Genomic DNA, 20,747 nt, shown 5'->3' with positions numbered 1-20,747 from the left:
TAGGCTTCGTGTGAGATGATTTTGCCCAACTGTAGGCTAATGTAAGCATTCTGAGCATGTTTAAGGCAGGCTAGGCGAAACTATGAAGTTCAGTAGATTATGTGTATTGAACTCATTTTCAATATGTGTTGGATTTATAGGGACGCAACCCTATGGTAAGTCAAGGAAGATCTGTATTACTAACTATAGAAACAATGTTGTACAGCAGATCTCTGGAACTTATTCATTGTGCATAACTGAAACTTTATACCTGTTGACTGGCACTCCCCATTTTCCATATCTCAAGTTAAGTGTTCTTGTCACAATAAAAAATGAAATTAAAAGATCATGATGACTAAAAGCCTTATAAAACATTCAATAACAAAGATACCAAACATTACAAACAAATAATATTTATTAATTAGCATAAATTACATGACTGAAAAATTTCACCTTCTAGTTGATAGAATATGCCAAAATAAAAATAAGATTACAAGATTGTTTTATTCAGGAATAAGTCCTGTATTGCTAGTTAAATCAGTAATTATTAAATTAGTGAATTTTACTAGATCTAGAACAACTATACAGAGTTAGTTTCTGGTTTCTTAGTAAATTATCCTAAGGTTAATGTGAACTTTCTTATAAATAAGTCACGTACCAGTTTTTGCCCTGTCAGGCCTTCCAGAAGGTCTAGGAGGCGCCTCCCATCCTGTAGGTCACTGAAGAGGTTCTCTATGTGCTGCTTCCCAAACTGAAATACGAAATATACCCAATCAAACAAAGCACTCTTCCAGTGATCTGTTTCCATGACTATGCCTTTTAAAATTTAAAGTTATGTTTAAGAATATTTAATGTATCTAATTCTTCATCTGCCAAGGATGAAGGATGAAAAGAGAACCTCCAAGTAAAAAACAAAAAACAATATATCATCATTAGGTCAAATCTATTTAAACTTTTTTTAATGACATCAGTTAGATATCTGTAGCCTAATTGGTCTAATTAACTCAACTTTTTGAATGCTGATTCTATGAAGGGGAGAGAAGTACACATACAAAGAAACAAAGTCCACATACAATTTGTCCTGCGTAGGTGCTTACAATTTAACTGTTTCATGTACTTGGCTCTATAACATAATCATGGAAGGCCCACCATCCTGTACCCCTAGAGCATGCTTTCTCTGAATATACAATTTGAACACTGCCTCAAAATGATCCATTTTCATATTGTATGGCTCAGATGTTAGAAAGATCTGAATTTAATTGAGTTGAAATACACCTGTGACATATTTGTGTCTCTTTTTCTCAGTTCTTTACTTGGGAATTGTACTGAGAAAGAATAATAACCACTCATAGCATCTCGTATTTTGGTAGCAGCTACTCATGAGAAGCACTTCACTAAATGAGTGGATCTTATAATCTTTCTAATATAGTTGTGGGTTAGTATTCATATACTCATCTTACAGATGAGAAAAAGAGGTTGAACATGTGGCTCTTTGTCACGAAACTAGAAGATGGTAAAGCCCAAATGTTGTCCCAGAACTGTCTAACACTTGGTGGGGGGGCTGGTTTTTCCTAGCTTATCATGCTGCTTCCAGGGCTTTTTCCTCCTTCCATCTGATTATCTTTCAGATATTTTATTTCTTCTGTCATGCTCCCAAATATTTTCTTTTTCTGGTTGAAAGCCTACAATCCCTTCATATAAAATCATTCACAACTCTTTCATCACCCAGGTTCTCTGGAAAGTCCTCATTTATCAGTGACAGATGTTTATTGAGCACCTATAAACCTGAGCTAGGTGCTAGAGCATACACTAGTAAATCACACAGACATGCCCCCAACCCTTGTGGGTCTTTGAGTCCAGCATGGAAAGCAAATATTCCCAAAAGGCAATACTACACAGAAGCAGTAACAGGGACCCAGGAGCATATAACTTTGGGAACTCCCATAGTATGGGGACCAGGAAAGACTCCCCAGAATGTCAGATGATGGGACTGACATTAGTTTTCAGGTGCTTGGATTGGTCTCATGCATTCCCTGATTACATGAAAACTTTGCATTTCAGCCAGGTCAAGAAAAATAAAGAAGAGCCTTGGTTACCAGGCAAAGGGTATCCCTGAAGCTTTCAAGATTAAAGACAGGATTCAGGCTCTCCCTACAACCACACAGCCATGTCCATAATAAGTCCTGTCAACGCCTAGGTGTTTCACCCAATGAAACCCAGACCCCTGCAAAAAGGCCACCAGTCCTTTGAAAATCAAGCCACATATATGTTTTGACAAAGATAACTACAAGTTATTCCTCTGAAGTTCTACTCTAATAGTTCTGCTTAAAAGTTCCAGGGGAAAAGAAGACAACACAAAATATGAATATGTAAAAACACTTTACTACACATTATGTACAAGTAAACCTCAAAACAACATGCCATTTTTTAATGAAACTTTAAGGAAAGCTTCCTACTAATAAGAAAATGAATGCATGCTTTACAATTCTCTCAAGAACCTCATATATAACATGGAATCACTTGGCATTTGGAGGGTTGATATTAAGGTTTTACTTTCAAATTGGATGAAGGTCTACAATGCCTTGAAAATGCTGTTCTCTTTTGTTTTGTTTTGTTTCATCCAGGAGCCAAATTTTACAGATGCATTTGAGAAGCAAGTGGCTTCTAAACTTATTGACAAAAAGAATATTACACACTGAAATGTGTCAAGTTTTGAAGAAAATATAGTTAGCTGACAGAGATACTTGTTCTTGTTAAAAATATATATCTGGATGGATAGATACATACACACATACTTACCTACATACATAACAAAGTCTGTCAAACCAGGAAGGATGTGGGCAGCAAAATGTTCATTCAAGAAGAGGAAGGGTAGAGAAATTGAGTATTGGGGCATAGAGTGAAGCATGAACCTCAAGGCCGTAGGGATCATCTAGCATCCAAGACACAAGGACTATAAAGCTTATGCTTTGGGGCAAGAAGTCTAGACAACGGTCAACAAGGCAAACAGGATCTTGCTTTGATCCAAACTCACATACACAGGCCAACGTATTTTATAATTCTTTCTTTTAAAATAGAATCAAACAAAACAGAGAGAGAGTGAAGGACTGTAGGCTAATCAGAGGCCTCCAGGCACATCTAGTTGGGACACTTAGAAAGCAATAAGGGAACAGAGAAAAAGTTCCTGCAATCATACATGACTGTCATAACTCATAAAATCAAATCCAGTTTCTATTTGTTATATTCACATTCTCTAATAGTGTGCTTCTCAGAATGTTCCATCAAAGCATCCTTCTAGCAGATGAGATTGAATGAATTTACCACAGGTCTGGCAGTATAAATTAGGCAGTGACAGCCGTTCAAAATGTCTATGAACACATAGGTTTTATTTTTTTTTAATTTTTTTAAATTAACACAGAGTGTATTGCCAGTTTCAGAGGGAGAGTTCAGTGATTCGTCAGTCTTATATAACACCCAGTGCTCATTACACCATGATCCCTCCTTAATGCCCCTCACCCAGTTACTCCATCCCCCTACCCTCTCCCCCTCCTGCAACCCACAGTTTACGCATATGTTTTATGTTACGGATTCATGGAAATGTTACCTTCATCTCTTAATGAATGTTTGTTTTAAAAGCATTTTCAAGCACTTATGAGTGAAATTTCCCCTCCTGGGTCCAATTAAAGTCATGCTCAATGAAATGTACAATATTTAGCCCATAACTTCATGGATCTTCAGGTGCTGTCTTATTCTTCCTATGGTATGGAGACCCCAGAGAAAGCAAAACATCTCATTTCTCTTGGATGGTTTTCATTTCTTTCCTAGATTCCTCATTCCATAACATTATAGCTGTGATATAACAAAAGTAGCACACCTTTGGGAGGCAGAAATAGCTGACTTTTATTTTATTTTATTTTACTGGCTATTATTTAAATTTAAATTCAATTAACATATTATATATATATACAAATACAAATATATATATATATATATTTGTATTTGTATATATATATTATTTGTTTCAGGGGTACGGGTCTGTGATTCATCAGTCTTATATAATACTCAGGGCTCATTACAACACATACCCTGACTTTTAAACTGGAGTCTTTTATTCACTAGCTGCACTGTCTCAGGCAGGTGACTTAACCTATCTGAGGCACAATGTACTCTAGTAAAACGGGGATTGAAATAACACCACTTCAGAGTACTCCTCTGAGGTTTAAATGAAACAGTGTAGGTGTGCTGACAGACTTGGCAAATAGTAGGCTCTCAATAAATATAGGATTTTTTTTATTCCATTACTCTTTGACTTCTCTTTCTCTGGCCAAATTCTAGATATAAATGCAATTATGTTACATTATTGAATCTACTAGAAAGTGCAGAGCTCACATACAGTGTGTTCTGTTTTTTCTTAGTTTGGTATCCCTGTAAGAGCGAAAGTCAAAGGGGAAAGATGTCATTCCATATTCAATTACTTACATACTGGTAAACGTGGATGGCAGTCAGAGGTTTCAAGCCCTTTCCCTTTTTTCTTGTTCTTTGGGTTATGTGCCATTAAGTCCTCTTTTGTTTACACCACTTTTCATCTTCTACACGTACCATGCCTTTTTGGTGCGAGTGACATTTATGTCATGAAAACAGTAATGTTTTTTTAATTCCTTACCTTTAATGGCTTTCTTTTCAAGTATACAAAAATTATTTTGTGAAACACACACAACATTAAGCCCTTTTTGGGCCACATGACCCTGTGGCTCTCCATCTCCAGTCCCTTTCATGACTAATACTTTCTTTACAAAGTGAACTTTTGATATAACTCAGCAGTTTACTGCCTTCACTTACATATAGTCTTCTCCCTTGCTAACTTAAATAACAAGATGAAAGGACCATAAAATGAGATAATGATGCTTCCTGATCATTGTCCATATGATATAAAGAAATAAAGAACTACAGACAAGGTTCAAAACAAAAAAAAATCAGGTAGGTTGATCGGTAAGTGGGGGAAACAAAGTGAAAAAAATTCAAAGTGAGAATAAATTGAAAGGGACAGAAATGCATTTGTGAAAATATTTAAATAACTTCTGACTCTTCAGAGTTGTATCAGTCTCTTAACCTGAAAATACACAGGGATCAATACAATATTCCAATAAGGGGTAAAGAGCACAGGAATTATTTAGCATGACCTTCTGGTTATAGAAAGGTCAGCCTCTGGACAATTCTGTTGCTCAGAAAGTCAAGACACTTCTCTGAGTACAAATCTTTAGATACTAGAAACATCAAGAGGCACTGGAAACACCAAAAATAATTCAAAACGTATTGGTGGATGCTGCTGACCAGCTCCCAGAAAATTATTACAACACTTTATGGTATAAATCAGCAGTTTTCATAGATGACTGTTTTATTAAGTATGGATTATAAAAAGTATTTTATAAGAGAATTTTATCGAGGTATAATACACATACAGGAAAGTACACATATCTTAAGAGTTAGCTCAAATAGTTTTTTACAAACTGAACACATTCGTATTATCACCACCTAGATGGAGATATAAAATATGACCAGCATCCTAGGCGCTTCCTCACACCCCTTCTGTGTATTAGCCCCTTTAATAATGATCACTATATTAACTTTTAAGACCAGAGATTAATTTTGCATTGAAAGGAGTCTCTTAAAAACAGAAAAATGTTGATTTAGTGTTTCATTTTAAGAAACTATTGATTGAAAGACATCAGGTTAAGGCAGAGGGAATTTGGAAAGGAAAAAAAAATTGCACTGATGAAATTTGTTTTACAAATCACAGGGAAGGTGTAATGCGGTGAATAAAAATGTTTACTGTATACCCAGAATGCCTTGGTTCAAATTCCAGTTCTGCCACATTCCAGTTGTGTGATATCGAGCAAGTAACTTGATCTTTCTGTGTCTCACCTTTTTCATCTACAAAATGAGGAAACACTATTACCTAAATTGTGGTAATGCTGTGAAGATTTCAATGCACTTAGAACAGTGCTTTGTTTATAAGATACACTCAATCACTGTTAGCTATCATGAATTCATCCCCAAATTCTTAAGCCAAATAATCCATATTTTCCAAAATTCTCCTTGTAAATTTTGCCTCAAGATAACAGAAAGCATCAACTTCAAAGTATTAGTATGGGTTTGAATGGGTTCATAATTATAAGGTGTCCAACGTGTTGCCTGGCACAGAAAATGTTTAATCAACTTTAATAACATTCCTTGCTTCCTCCTTCCTCTTAAATGTCATCACCTGGAGGTGAAGAATAGAGCTTTCCTTTAAGGGTGCCAGGATCCTAGCAGGACTTTTATAACTTGAGGAGAATTTAATAAAGGACAATTTGCAAAGATGAAGGCAGGATATAAAGAAACCACCAGAACTGGTAGTAGAGGATGGCTATTACCACTCCTAGACTCAGGATCGGAGAAAAAGAGTAGTTACTGTTCCCTGAACAAAGAAAAACCCAAGAGGGTCACTGGACAGGAGATTTCATAGTGGGCTAATGAATGCAGCCATCCCGCAATTAATAAATGCCCTGATCTTTCTTCCCCCCTTTCCCTGGGACCTTCTGTAAGTGCTCCCATTAGTCAAATCCAACTGGAAGCCAGAGGGCAAGAAATTCTGCTGATATGGTCCACAGAGGTCAGCCCCTCAGGAAGAAAAAGGCGATGAGTGGACCCAGAGGGATAAACCAAAGACATACAACACCCAAGACAGGGAAACGAACTTTTTTGATCCAATGGATCAGTGTCACGGATGCCCACATCAGAAAATAAATGAAGACCCAAGGGTTTCTCCCCATGCCTCCTACATTATTTCTATCATTGATAATGTCATATCAAAGGGCCAAAGGTATCAGTGAGACATTTCCTCTTCTATAATAGGGGTATCAAAGTACTAGAATGTTTTGTGGGCTTTAACAGATGAAAATTAACATATATTATTCATTATTCCTTAGCATCAAGTACTTTTATATACCAGGAAAAGCACTAAAATCTGGGCTACAAAGATAATCAAGAAAAATCCAAGTTATTCCTTGGGGCTAAGAAGTACTCAAGAACTAAGTTTGATAATATAATAGATTTGCAGTGTCTCCAGATATAAAATGCTATTTGGTAGTAGGTTTTTATAAAACATAATCACTAGGACCCAGTGTGTATATTATACTATTAAGTACACGAGAGAAGATTCAACCAGATTGCACATTAGAACTTTCCACAGGAGCCACAACAATAGTTAATGGAAATCAAGTCATTATCTGTAAATGGTCTATTAGAAATCCAAAAGTAAAGTGTGCGTAACCAAAAGTTAGCATAGTTTGTTGTCTGATCAAGTCTATCTTTAACATGCTGTGTAATAAAACTGAATTCTTAAACTACGCCTGAGTTTCCTCAATCTGTAAATTAGATAGGTCAGTAGTAATTCAATTACAAGGTATTGTAACGAAAATTAGTATAATTATGGTAATTTTCTCTTACATTTCTAGACATAACTTTAATTTACACATTGTTATTTTAAAATATATGGAAACATTACAAACCATGATTATAGCTAATTATCTTAAACCACCTTTAATTTTTTGAAATTTACTATTTAAGTATAATTGACATACAATGGTATATTAGTGTCAGGCGTATAACATACTGATTTGACAATTCTATACATTGTGATACTACTCACCACAATAGGTGTAGTCACCATCTGTCACCATACATTATTACAACAGTATTGACTATATTCCCTATGCTGTACTTTTAAGCTCTGTGAGTAATTTATTTTATAACTAGAAGTTTGTACCGCTTAATCCTGCTCATCTATTTCATCCATTCCCCCATCCACCTCCCCTCTGACAACTACAGTTTGTTCCCTGTATTTATTTATTTATTTTTTATTTTATTTTTTAAACCACATTTATTTTTTTTTCAAAGATTTTATTTATTTATTTGAGAGAGAGAGAATGAGAGATAGAGAGCACAAGAGGGAAGAGGGTCAGAGAGAGAAGCAGACTCCCTGCTGAGCAGGGAGCCCGATGTGGGACTCGATCCTGGGACTCCAGGATCATGACCTGAGCCGAAGGCAGTCGCTTAACCAACTGAGCCACCCAGGCGCCCTGTTCCCTGTATTTAAGAGTCTCCTTGGGGTTTTGTTTGTTTGTTTTGTTTTTTAGATTCCACACGTAAGTGAAATCATACGGTATTTGTTTTTCTCTGTATGGCTTATTTCACTTAGCGTAACACCCTCTAGGTTCATCCATGTTGTCCCAAATGGCAAGATTTCATTCTTTTTTTTTTTTTTTAAGATTTTATTTATTTATTTGACAGAGAGAGACACAGAGAGAGAGGGAACAGAAGCAGGGGGAGTGGGAGAGGGAGAAGCAGGTTTCCTGCGGAGAAGGGAGCCTGACTCAGGGCACCATCCCAGGACCCTCGGATCATGACCTGAGCAGAAGGCAGACACTTAATGACTGAGCTACCCAGGCACCCTGCAAGATTTCATTCTTACAATGGAAATGGGAATAATGGAAAAGGAGGTTGACTGTATTCTTTTTTAGATTTTTTTAATTTATTTATTTGAGAGAGAGAGCGTGAGAGAGAGCCCGAGTGGGGTGAGAGAGAGAGAATGAGAGATAGAGAGCACAAGAGGGAAGAGGGTCAGAGAGAGAAACAGACTCCCTGCTGAGCAGAAGGCCTGATGTGCTGCTCCATCCAGGACTCCCGGATCATGATCTGAGCTGAAGGCAGGCACTTAACCGACTGAGCCACCCAGACACCCCGGAGGTTGGTTATATTCTATCACAACAGTAGTTTTTATGACATAAAATGCACAGTATAAGGTTTCCAAGAGGAAGCACTTCACTTCAAAGCATCTAAATAACACCCTGAACCTTCAAAAAGAAGAAAAAAATGCTGTGACACATGGACATGCTCACTAGAGACATGCCAACTATTGGCACTTAGCTCCAGGCAAAATACGGAGGGAAAAAGGACTATTCAGGCTTGTTTGGATCCAGTGGGAAAAGACCTCTGCCAAAGGGCATCTGAAGATGCCTTTAATTATTAATAAGTATAAAACTTATTTATAAAATTAACATTTTTATCATTTCTCAATTATACTGCAATGCAATTGTGTGGACAATTACATGACAGGATACAGCTTCTCCTAATTATTTCCTGCCGCTACCCACTAGGAAGTCAGCCTGGGACAATTCATTACTTCTTCTATGGCTATGAGGAGGGTCTGCCTAGAGGCAGTGCCAAATCAAGGGAACTGGAGACACACAGAAAGGACAAAAGTCACATAGGGCAGAATATTTAAATATGAGCTTCTGTCCCCACTATACCTCTATTTCCTTCTAATAGTTTGAATCATGAAACTTTTAATTCAGTATTCAAATATGGTTGAAATTGGCAATTTCATACAATTCAACCTCAGATGTATTAGAAAGACATGAGTAATAAACTTTAAGAGCTTAATTTATGTCATTCACAATTCCATGCACTGTACATGGATTATTTTCATTGTCACAACAATCAATCAAAATCATTCCCATTTTATAGATGACAAACCTGAGGAACAGGGAATGTAAATAACTTGGCTAAAGCCACAAAGAGGAAAAGTGGGAGATAAAACCCAAACTCAAGCAGTCTATCTCCAGATTTCTTAACCATTTTCTGCTTTGTAACTGCTGTTTGAGCTGGGCTGCTTTGACCATCATGCCACTCAGGGTCAGTGTTAGATAAACTTTACTTGCTCATTTTCATAATCTCTTTCAATAAAGTAGGGATAATTTAACTAATTTATTCTTTTTCTTTTACCTGAGGTTTCTGAAGGTCAGATGCAGTTATATAACCTACAAACAAAATTGCTTCTAACTTCAGGTTGAATTAGTAATTGAAGGATAATAACACAGTGATAATTCTACATATGTACATTAGGAAAATTCTTCAATGTCCTAAGTTTTTATTGTTATATTACTCTTTTGGGGGGTTATATTAACTCCTTCAGGAGTCCGATATGCCAGGCATGGGGTTGCTCAATAAATCTGGTAAATACTGCTCCAGAGAACAAAACAAGGTTGTTTTTTTTTTTAAGATTTATTTATTTTATTTTTATAGACAGAGAGAGAAAGAGGGAGAGTGCAGTGGATGGAGGTGGGTAGAGGGAGAGGGAGAGAGAGAGAAAGAGAGAGACAGAATCCCAAGCAGACTCCCCACTGAGTGCAGAGCCCAACACAGGGCTTGATCCCAGGACCCTGAGATCATGACCTGAGCAGAAACCAAGAGTTTGATGCTCAACAGATTGAGCCACCCAGGTGCCCCCAAAACAGGTTTTTAAAATGAAGAATTTACTCTGAGATATGTAGAAAAGACAGCTTTTTAATGTTAATTAAATTAAAATACAAAAGCAATACCCCATACCAAAAACCTAGAAGGCTACAAATCAAAATATAGATATATTTAAGGCAATCCTTAAGGTTGATGAAGACTAACTGAGATCATAGGAAACAGAGAAAAAGTTTTACTCGTGCATTTAGTGCAGTTATTTCTTGAGCAATCCACTCAAACATGCCAGATACTTACTGAAAGTCTTCCATGTGATGAACAGACATTTCTGCAAAGAAGACATCCAAATGGCTAACAGACACATGAAAAGTGCTCAACATCACTCGGCATCAGGGAAATACAACTCAAAATCTCAATGAGATACCACCTCACACCAGTCAGAATGGCTAAAATTAACAAGTCAGGAAACAACAGATGTTGGCAAGGCTGCAGAGAAAGAGGAACCCTCCTACACTGTTGGTGGGAATGCAAGCTGGTGCAGCCACTCTGGAAAACAGTATGAAGCTTCCTCAAAAAGTTGAAAATAGAGCTCCCCTATGACCCAGCAATTGCACTACTGGGTATTTACCACAAAGATACAAATGTAGTGACCCGAAGGGGTACATGCATCCCAATGTTTATAGCAGCAATGTCCAGAATGGCCAAACTACGGAAAGAGCCAAGATGTCCGTCAAGAGATGAATGGATAAATAAGATGTGGTATGTGTGTGTGTGTATGTGTGTGTGTGTATATATATATGTATATATATATGGAATATTATGCAGTCATCAAAAAACACAACATCTTGCCATTTGCAATGACATGGATGGAACTAGAGGATATTATGCTAAGCGAAATAAGTCAATCAGAGAAAGACAAGTATCATATGATCTCACTGATATGAGGAATTCTTAATCTCAGGAAACAAACTGAGGGTTGCTGGAGTGGTGGGGGGGTGGGAGGGATGGGGTCACTGGGTGATAGACATTGGGGAGGGTATGTGCTATGGTGAGCACTGTGAATTGTGTGAGACTGATGAATCACGGATCTGTACCTCTGAAACAAATAATATATGTAAAAAAAAATAGTAGGAAGGGAAAAATCAAAAAATGAAGGGGGGGGAATCGGAGGGGAAGATGAACCATGTGAGACTATGGACTCTGAGAAACAAACTGAGGGTTTTACAGGGGAGGGGGGTGGGGGGATGGGTTAGCTTGGTGATGGGTATTAAGGAGGGCACGTATTGAATGGAGCACTGGGTGTTATACGCAAACAATGAATCATGGAACACTACATCAAAACCTAATGCTGTAATGTGTGGTGACTAACATAACATAATGAAATAAAATTTAAAAAAGGAAAAAAGAAAGTCTTCCATGTGAGATTCATGCAGTTGCATGTTAAAGAATATAGCACCTGGGGCCAAATAGTCCTTTATTTAATTGCAGTTCTTTTTCCAACTGTGTGAACTTGAATAAAGTCTTTGGTAATTTGCTTATTTTCCTCCTGTATCGAAGGAGGAGAGTAGTCAAAGTATTCAACTAAATTCAATAGGTATTATTCAAATCCTTTATATTTTTCCAGGTGGTTAATCATTGGGAAGATAAAAGATAAAAAAAGCTACTGCCATTGTTTTCACAGCTTTAGCCACAGTCAGGAAGGAGGTTTGCACCAAGCAAATATGATTATAGCATCATATTATAACCCTGTCAATAGTGGTATTGTAAATATGGTGTCAGCACAAATAAGAGAGATGTCATTGTCACCTGAGAGACTAACAGCAGCAGAAGTCCTTGAACTGAATTTACAAGGTTAAATAAGAAACCAACAGGTAGATGTGGAAATAGGAAGAGCATGCCAAACAGAGGGACACTTTGGATGCTATGGATCAAATAAATTAAATTGCATCAACTATTCAAGAAATGGGGACAAATCAGTTCTTGGGGCACAGGGCACATGGAGGGATGGGAGATGATGAGACATGAGATGTGTGAGAGCCCACAGCAGAGAGGACTTGGTTTGCCACCCAAAGGAGCTTGGGCAAACATCCAATGGTCTTTTGTGTTCATTCTTTAGAGCGTGATACCTAATTTTGAAGTTTTTACCATATTTTTCACATTAATATTTACACTGATGTTTTAAGGTAGTTAATATTATTTAGGAAAGACCAATATTGGCGTTGTTCAGAGGCTAATTTTGGAGTTGTAAAAATTTGAGAGAACTATTCTGGTGCAGAAATATTACTTGGTAAGGGAGTCGTATTGTTCAGGAGCAACTGCTCTAAACTATAAATACAAGATCCTTAAAATCCTATGCAGTTACCCACCTTCCCATCTGAACCTGTTTTGATGGAAGTAGAGGTCACCATCTGTGGTAGGTGAACTGAAAAACGGGGCCAAATATGTCATCCTTTCCTGAATCCATGCCTTTTGCAATGAGATTTTGTTGCTCCTCTCCTGAAGAAGTGGTGTCTGTTCCCCTGCCTCTGGAATCATGGTTGGTCATTGCCTTACTTTGGCGAATTGGATACAGTGGAAATGATGATGTTCCACTTCCAAATGTAGGCCTTGAAAGGGTTTGAACACTTTTGTTCCCTTGTTTATGCCTCTACCTTCACCATAAGAACATGCCTAAGCTAGAGAGCTGGGAGATGAAACATGTGACACAGAGCCAAGTTGCCAAGGAATCCCAGATGAGGTCATCCTAGACTGGCTGACAGCCAGACATGTGGGAGATCTCAGCCAAGATCAGCAAAGACACCTAGTCAACGGCTAACTAGAGACACATGAATAAACCCAACAGAGAGATGAACTGCCTGGCTAACCTGAAGATTTGAAACAATATTATATTATTGATGTTTTAACCTACTGAGTTTCAAAGTAGCTTATTACACAGTGTTAGCTAACTGATACATGTCCACGTATAAACATTTGTTTCTACAAAGGAGAAAGGTGTCTGAAAAATTAAACTGTATTATAAATATGGACAAATTATTTATGAATTATTTTTAAGAGAGGCTTTTACATTTTTGTGAAATTTTTGTGAAAAAGAACTTAAAGTGAGTAAATATTATGTTACTGCTGAAATTGAATATGGGCAAAAAGTCACTGTCTCTAGAGATCACTCAGTGAGTTACCTGGAGAAGAATATAGTCAATGTACTCAACACAGCTCCTCCAATTCCAACATGAAAATAAAATTAGCAAAGCCCTATGGTTTTTTATCATAACTTTATGGAATGAGGAATGCAGTAGTGTCAACCTTAAAAGATTTCTAAAGCTACCTTTAATAAAATGAACTCTTCTGTGGTAGTTACATATAGTAAATACAACAAACATCGTAGTTCTTGCTCAACATGTTCATTTGAAGTTCACTTGGATCTTATGAGAAGTTAAAAAAGAAAAGGTAGACTTTCTGTTCTCCTGGTTGCTAGCTTTTTTACTCTGTTGTCACTTTAGATAAAAATTCCTGTTTATCTAATTTCCTTCATTATAAACTCTAATTTCCAGTGGTTTATCATTCAGACATTTTCAAAGCAAAAATAGTGAATCAAAAAGAGTTTTCTGTGAATTAAACTGTCACCTTTGGTTAGTGTTTCTAGAATAATACATTTTTAAGTAAATTAAGCTGAATAACAGCCAAAGGGAAGTAGTTAGGCTTGACATTTTTCCTCACAAAACTCATGTGAAAAATTTCAAATTGTCTTGTAAATTAATTAGAAAATCTTAACAGGCACCTGTTTATTTCAAAAATAGGAAAAATCACTTTAATAACTATTTGAATAGAAGTTTTTACCAAGACTTTTCTACTATTACATAACTTAACTATAAAAGATGCTTAATTCAGTAATTCCTCTCTACCAACACCAAATACTTACTAATTATAAAACAATGCTGTGCAAAATGTTTTATTTCATGAAAAGAGCAACTTGCCAAAAATATTACTGAGCAAAAAGGAAATTGAAATTCTTTTGGTTTAAAAATATAATAATCACCAGATTTTTTTTTTTTTTTAAGAACACCAAATACTTAACAACTTTTTAAAAGGCTGGTCCTCATTTACCCCGTGGAATGACCTACCTCTTGGCCTTTTATATTTAAATATTACTGGGAATGCATTTAGCAATCTTTTGTTGAACTCAGACTGTAAAATCTGAGATGGAGGTTTAAACAGCAATGTGAAATTAAAGTTAAAATGGAAAATATATTCATTTTCTTTGCTTGGTCTAAGAAATGGTTTCTTCTGATTTTAAAACCAGTGTACTTTATAGAAAAAAAATGAAATACAGAAAAATAACACAAAGAAACAAAAAGGTATAATCTCACCACTCAACAAGTGTGAACATGTTGGTATATTTTTGAACAGACATTTTTCTATTTATACATAAGCACATTTTTTTCCAATCTTGATTATCCTATATTTCTAGTCTTTCTCTTTCTATTTTCTTCCTCCTTGACACCCTGTTCTCCTCCTTTATCAACTCAAGTGCCATTTTGGAGTGTTTCTTAATTAAACTGAGATATTCTAAGAATTTTATGAACAATGTCAAACTTATTCTGTTGGATATTAGAAGCAATTAGTGAGGAAGATATTGTTTCCACCTTTTTAGAGATGAGCAAATCAAGACTCAAAAGTCTGGGGGCACGTGGGTGGCTCAGTCAGCTAAGTTCCTGCCTTTGGCTCAGGTCATGATCTCAGGGTCCTGGGATCCAGCCCGACATTGCTGGGCTCCCTGCTCAGTGGGGAGTCTGCTTCTCCCTCACCTTCTCCCTCTGTCCTTCCTCCCTGCTTATGTTCACACTTGCTCTCTCTCAAACAAATAAAATAAAAACATCTTTAAAAAAATGACTCAAAAATCTCAAATTAACTCATCAAAGTATTTGAACTCAGGTTCAAATCCATTCTCTCTGACTCTGTAGGCTATAGATAACTTCATCCCTACCCTACATTTTTGTTTGTTGGTTTTATTGAACTTCCTATGATAAACATTTCTCTGTATAATTTTTAAAAATCTTTAAAAATTTATTTTGAAAAAAAAAAGGGGGGGCATCATGGTGAAGCCTGCATGCTTATTCTATTAAAAATAGACTTTCTTGTGTTGGCATCCTTCCAACTATGGTCCCATTTAGGGCCAACAGTCTTGTTTATCTTAGCCTGTACTGACAGGGCTAGAAGCTAAAATGTACCTGAGTCTAAATCAAAATAGGGTGGAGAAACTCATTCTTCATATATAGCCAATTTGGGAGTTTGCAAAGCATAGTTAACCCTCTGGGTATTTACTATCATGTAGCACTGAGAATTATCCTGACTTTCTCATTTTACGGAATATACTCATGTGTAGTACGATTGTTTTGGGAACAAAGATTTAGAAGCAAATTTATCAAAAGCCTATTCCTTGATATTTATGTTTATCAACCTGTCCATTTCCTATTTTTATCCCTAGTATAATTATGTGGGCAATCCATGAGGAGACGGATCAACAGGAATTGATTCATTAAAGCATGTGTGGAAAAAATAATACAGAATACTAAATATTTTTATCTCCTTCAGCTCACAAAATAAGCATCATCCTGTATAATTAACACTTCAATTACTAGCAACAACCTTCTCATGACCCAATATTAACAACTCCTTAGAGATGCTTAAAACTATATATGATCATTAATATGGACATCGCTTTCGTTAATGTATTCTTTAGTGGCTAAAACCAATTTGACCACAAATTAATCTTTAAAAACCAACTGGACTTAATACAGCAAAAACTACGAAGGTAAAGAGCTAAATCTTCTTGTATGTTTTATGCATGATCCATCATGAATTGGTGAAGAAGTATAATAACAGTCCTACCAGTTTCAAGGATAAATACTTGTTTAACTGGTATATAACAGGCAATACATGCCAGTAATAATCAAAATGAAAAACAAAACAAAGTGATGCAGAAACACAACACCCAACACTTTTATAAAACCTAAAGGCACTAATAAATGGTATAGCCAGTCAATAGCACATGCACACCTCAGATGAAACTCTCCTAACAGTACATGGTACCACACTGAACAAAATTGCCAATTGGAACCAAAATCTAATCAATAATGAAGTCCATCCCCAATGTTTTATGTTTGTTTATTTGCCTGATTGCTTATTCGAAGTTTTGAAGATTCTTCATACCATATCCTACACTTACTAAAATATCCTTGCCCTGCTTCCTTTCTGTAAGCTTCAATCCCCGCCCTGGATAGAATTACCTGCAATCTTTTTTCATAATTTTATTCCTTTTTATCTTGATCCATTTTTCCTCTCAGCCTCACCATCAGTTCACCTCCTAACTCTTTCCTTAGTGTCTTCTAAAACCCTAAAGCTGGGGCACCTGGCTCAGTTGGTTAAGCATTTACCTTTGGCTCAGGTCATGATCCCAAGGTCCTGAGATGGAGTCTCACATAGGGCTCCCTGCTCAGCAGGGAGCCTGCTTCTGGCTAGTGCTCTCTCTCTCTCTCTAATACATAAATAAAATCTTTAAAAATAAATAAATAAAACCCTAAAGTATTTGGAACAGTTGCCTTTATGTCTCAGTCTCAATTACTCCAACTCTTTTTTTTTTTTTTTTTGACAGAGAGAGAGATAGCGAGAGCAGGAACACAAGCAGGGGGAATGGGAGAGGGAAGGAGAAGCAGGGAGAAGCATCACAAACTCTTCTTACTTAGAATTTGATCTTCATTTTCATTTGCCTGCCATCATAACAGGTTAAAGGCCTGCGTCCTTTTATCCCTTGTTACGGTTTGACTGTCTGCTCCCAAAATTCATCTGTTGGAATCTCGATGCCCAATGTGATGGTATTAGGAGGTGGGGTCTTTGAGAGGTGCTTACATCATAAGGGCAGAGGGCCCATAAATGGGATTAGTGCCCTTATAAAAGTGACTCCTAAGAGCTCCCTAGTCCCTTCCACGATGTGAGAATACAGCAGGAAGTTGGTAGTCTGCAACCCAAAAGAAGAACTTCACCAGAATCTGACCATGCTAACACCTGGATCTTGGACATCCAGTCTCCCAAACTGTGAGAAATAAATGTCATTTATATGCCACCAAGTCTCTGCTATTTTGTTATAGCAGCCTGAACAGATTAAGACATCCTTCATATTTAAGATCATGCAGCAGGTAAATATTTTGGCATATTAAATGGTGCTTCTCCCTGTTCTTGGAAACTACCTATGGGCTCTTCCTCAAGCATAAGTTTGTTACCATAAAGGAGATAAAGTATTTAAGGCTTAAATACTGTGTTTCTAAGAAAGCATCTGAAATCTATGGAACAGATCTGAGGTGTACCTTGCAAAATCATCAGGGTATATTGATGATGTATATTGAATACCAGTGATATGTTACCTATACTATAAATAAAAGAGTTGGTCGTGGTGCCTTAGTGGTTCAGTTGGTTAAGTGTCTGACCCTTGATTTTGGCTCAGGTCATGATCTCAGGCCATGTGAGATGGAGCCCCATGTCAGGCTCCTTGCTAGGCATGGAGCCTGCTTAAGTTACTCTCTCTCCCTCCCTCTGCCCCTCCCCCCCTAAAAAAAAGAGGTCGGAAAACTGCATGATGATGTAGAAACAGTTTACCTCATCCCAAAGGAGATAAAGTTTAACAGCTGGAAAAAGGATAGGACTGATATGGATTATAGTGAGTATGACCAAGAGCCATTACTGTGAGTTTCTGAGGAAAGACTCTATCATCCCATTCTAACACTGAGATCAAGTCCCAAGAACCCTAGATACGGTGGGAAGAATCCCAGAGCTGAGAGGACCTGTGCCTGGCTTGCTGTGATATGGCCTGGGAGGCTGAAGACCCTCAGGGAGTTCCCCCCATCTCGATACCACCAGTGCAGTAGAATCAGCAGTGGTTAAGTGTCAAAGCAAGTGAAACCGAAGGGATGCTCCTGGACACTTGAGGCATCCCTAAATTGATATGAAAAGGGCACAGAAATGGACATGATATCCAAGGGCTTAACAGATTCCAATCATCTCTGGTGGTAATTTAAGCAGAGGCCAACAGGTAAGAAGGGACACCACGAGTTCATTGTATGAGCAGAAGACTCCAAGTGAGGATGACTATGGACCTGTCACCCCTAATAACTGAATGTGACATAAGCCCCTTGAAACTTGTAGGTGGACATGCCATCATGACCAACATATTAATACCTTTAACTCAAAGCTCTTTGATCTGTTATGTTCCAATGGCTTTGAACATCACTTTACATCCACACACATACCGAATTAATGCCTCATCTACCTTGAATCATTCTGCCTCATGGATCACAGTGAATTACTCCCTCTAACCACAGATTACTATTCTTGAACCCTCTTATCTCATTTTGAAACCCAATAAATATTTACTATCTACATTGAGAGGCATCACGTGAGGATTGAGTGAATAATGATTTAGTTTCTATATTTCTGAAGCTTACTGTCTCCTCGGGCAAATGAACAAGAAACAAGTAAGTAAGTAAGTAGATAAGGATTATAAGATTTTTAAGTGCTAAGGCAAAAATAGAGCTACATAAAGGAGAATTACAGGGCCAAACTACAGAGATAAGAAGCCCCTTCTGAGGAGGTGACATTTGGGTTAATATCTGAAAGATGAGAGAGAGTCAGGCTCCTGAAGAAGAGGCAGGGGTGGGGGGAATGGGGTTGGAATTACAGATAGAGGGAACAGCACGCACAAGGGGAAACAAGACAGAACTAAACAAAGTTCGTGGCCAAAGAGGGAGAAGCAGTAAGTCATAGCAGAGATGCTATTCCAAATGCAACAGAAAGGTTTTGACAAGTTTTAAGTAGAGGAAGGATATGATCTAATTTGAATTTTAAAACAATCTCTCTGGTTGTTGTGAAAAGATACGAAGGAGGGCGAGAGAGGCAATGGGGAGACACGAGTGCCTCATCCCATTCCTGTAAACTCTTCATTCTTCTTACTGGTGGCTATGGCCTCACCATCAACTGCATCTGCCTCTCTCCCTCAGTTCATCACACTCGTCTTGTCAACATCAGTCTTGATTTAACTCAGGCTCCCATTCTCTCAGTTTCTTTTTCAAGTCTTGTATAATTGCTCAAGTGGTTCTATATCCCTGCCCTCTGGGTCTTCAGGACACATGGCATCCCATTATGTTCTCTTTCCTGCTTCCTTCTAATTTCATGGCAATGAGTGCCCTTCCCCTTTTGAAAAACTGATCACTAAAGGTGTGCTCTTGAGGTGACTGACTATAGGTCTCCATGGTTTTGATTCATTTTCTTGCTTCCTCATTTCTAGATATCTAGCAGGCAGTATGCTTTAGTAGGAGAAAACCAACTTCTGAACCTAGGCATTCTGGATTCAGACCTCTGCTTCTCAGACTTTAGTATGTATCAGAGCCACCTGGATGAGCCTGTAAAAATGCTGCTTGCAAAAAAAAAAAAAAAATGCAGCTTGCCAGGTGATTCTGATTCAGGTATAAAGTGGATTACATTTTGAGAAACTTTATGCTGGATTCCCCACTCTCACTGATTGTGTAACCTTGAGTTCATCAAGGCACCTATCTGAGCATTCAATCCTTATATGAAAACAGAGTGGATTGAACTGGTTGTTCTCTAAGGATATTCTCAGCACTGACATTCTCTATTCTGTGTCTGGTATCTAAGGAAGGCTAGGGGGCACCTGGCAGGCTCAGTTGGTTGAGCATCTGACTCTTGATTTCCACTCAGGTCATGATCTCAGGGCCATGAGATGGAGCCTGAGTTTGCTCCTGCTGACCACAGAGTCCACTTGAGCCTCTCTGTCTCCCTCTCCTTCTGCCCCTCCCCCATGTGCATGTTTTTTTTCTCTCTCTCTCAAATAAATAAATAAAATCTTTAAAAAAATAAAGAAGGCTAGGGGAAAGATGCAAAAATAGTAAAACTGTGTAAGGTAAGAATAACTACTGCAAATTAGCAAACACTTATCCTTGGGCCTCCCAAAAGTAGAGAGAGAAATGGAATCATAGCATGTTATAAAGTTGTTATCAAATAAAAGGAAAGGCATTCATCCTAGCACTAAACTCTGAGAGGTCCTCAACCTGAGGTCCATAGGAATAAGGGAAAGAGGTTCATGAACTCAGGGAGTCCCTGAACTTGGATAGGAAAAAAATTACATGTTTATTTTTTCTCATATCTAACAGAAATTTATCATTTTCTTTCTGTATGATTTTAGGCAATTAAACATTATTAGCATTATTTGAGATTTTTGTCACAAGTAAAAATCACAGATTTTTTATATCTCATGACACCTGTTGCAAGTATCTCCATATATTGCTTACACTCATCACCATTTGGAAATGACAGTGGCCATTAAACCCTCTTCTGTATTTTGTTAATTAATGTATTAAAAAGAATTAAACCTATAAGCATACCACAAATTTAATATTTTGATAACTGTATTT

The 20,747-nt window shown here is 37.4% G+C and overlaps 1 protein-coding gene across 2 annotated transcripts in view; it reads right to left on the bottom strand.

Moving 5' to 3' along the window:
• Window positions 1-20,747, bottom strand: part of DMD (dystrophin) — a 2,214,577-nt gene that overhangs the window by 1,719,792 nt on the left and 474,038 nt on the right. For both annotated transcript variants that reach the window (XM_027607979.2, XM_027607980.2), the window contains exon 3: window positions 638-730. In XM_027607979.2, coding sequence (XP_027463780.1) covers window positions 638-730 — 93 coding nt within the window. The remainder of the gene's footprint in view (window positions 1-637; window positions 731-20,747) is intronic.

The sequence above is a fragment of the Zalophus californianus genome, chromosome X, assembly GCF_009762305.2.
Source record: "Zalophus californianus isolate mZalCal1 chromosome X, mZalCal1.pri.v2, whole genome shotgun sequence".
Lineage (NCBI taxonomy): Eukaryota > Metazoa > Chordata > Mammalia > Carnivora > Otariidae > Zalophus > Zalophus californianus.
Note: the sequence above shows the minus strand (reverse complement) of the source record. Positions and strands in the feature narration are given on the sequence as shown.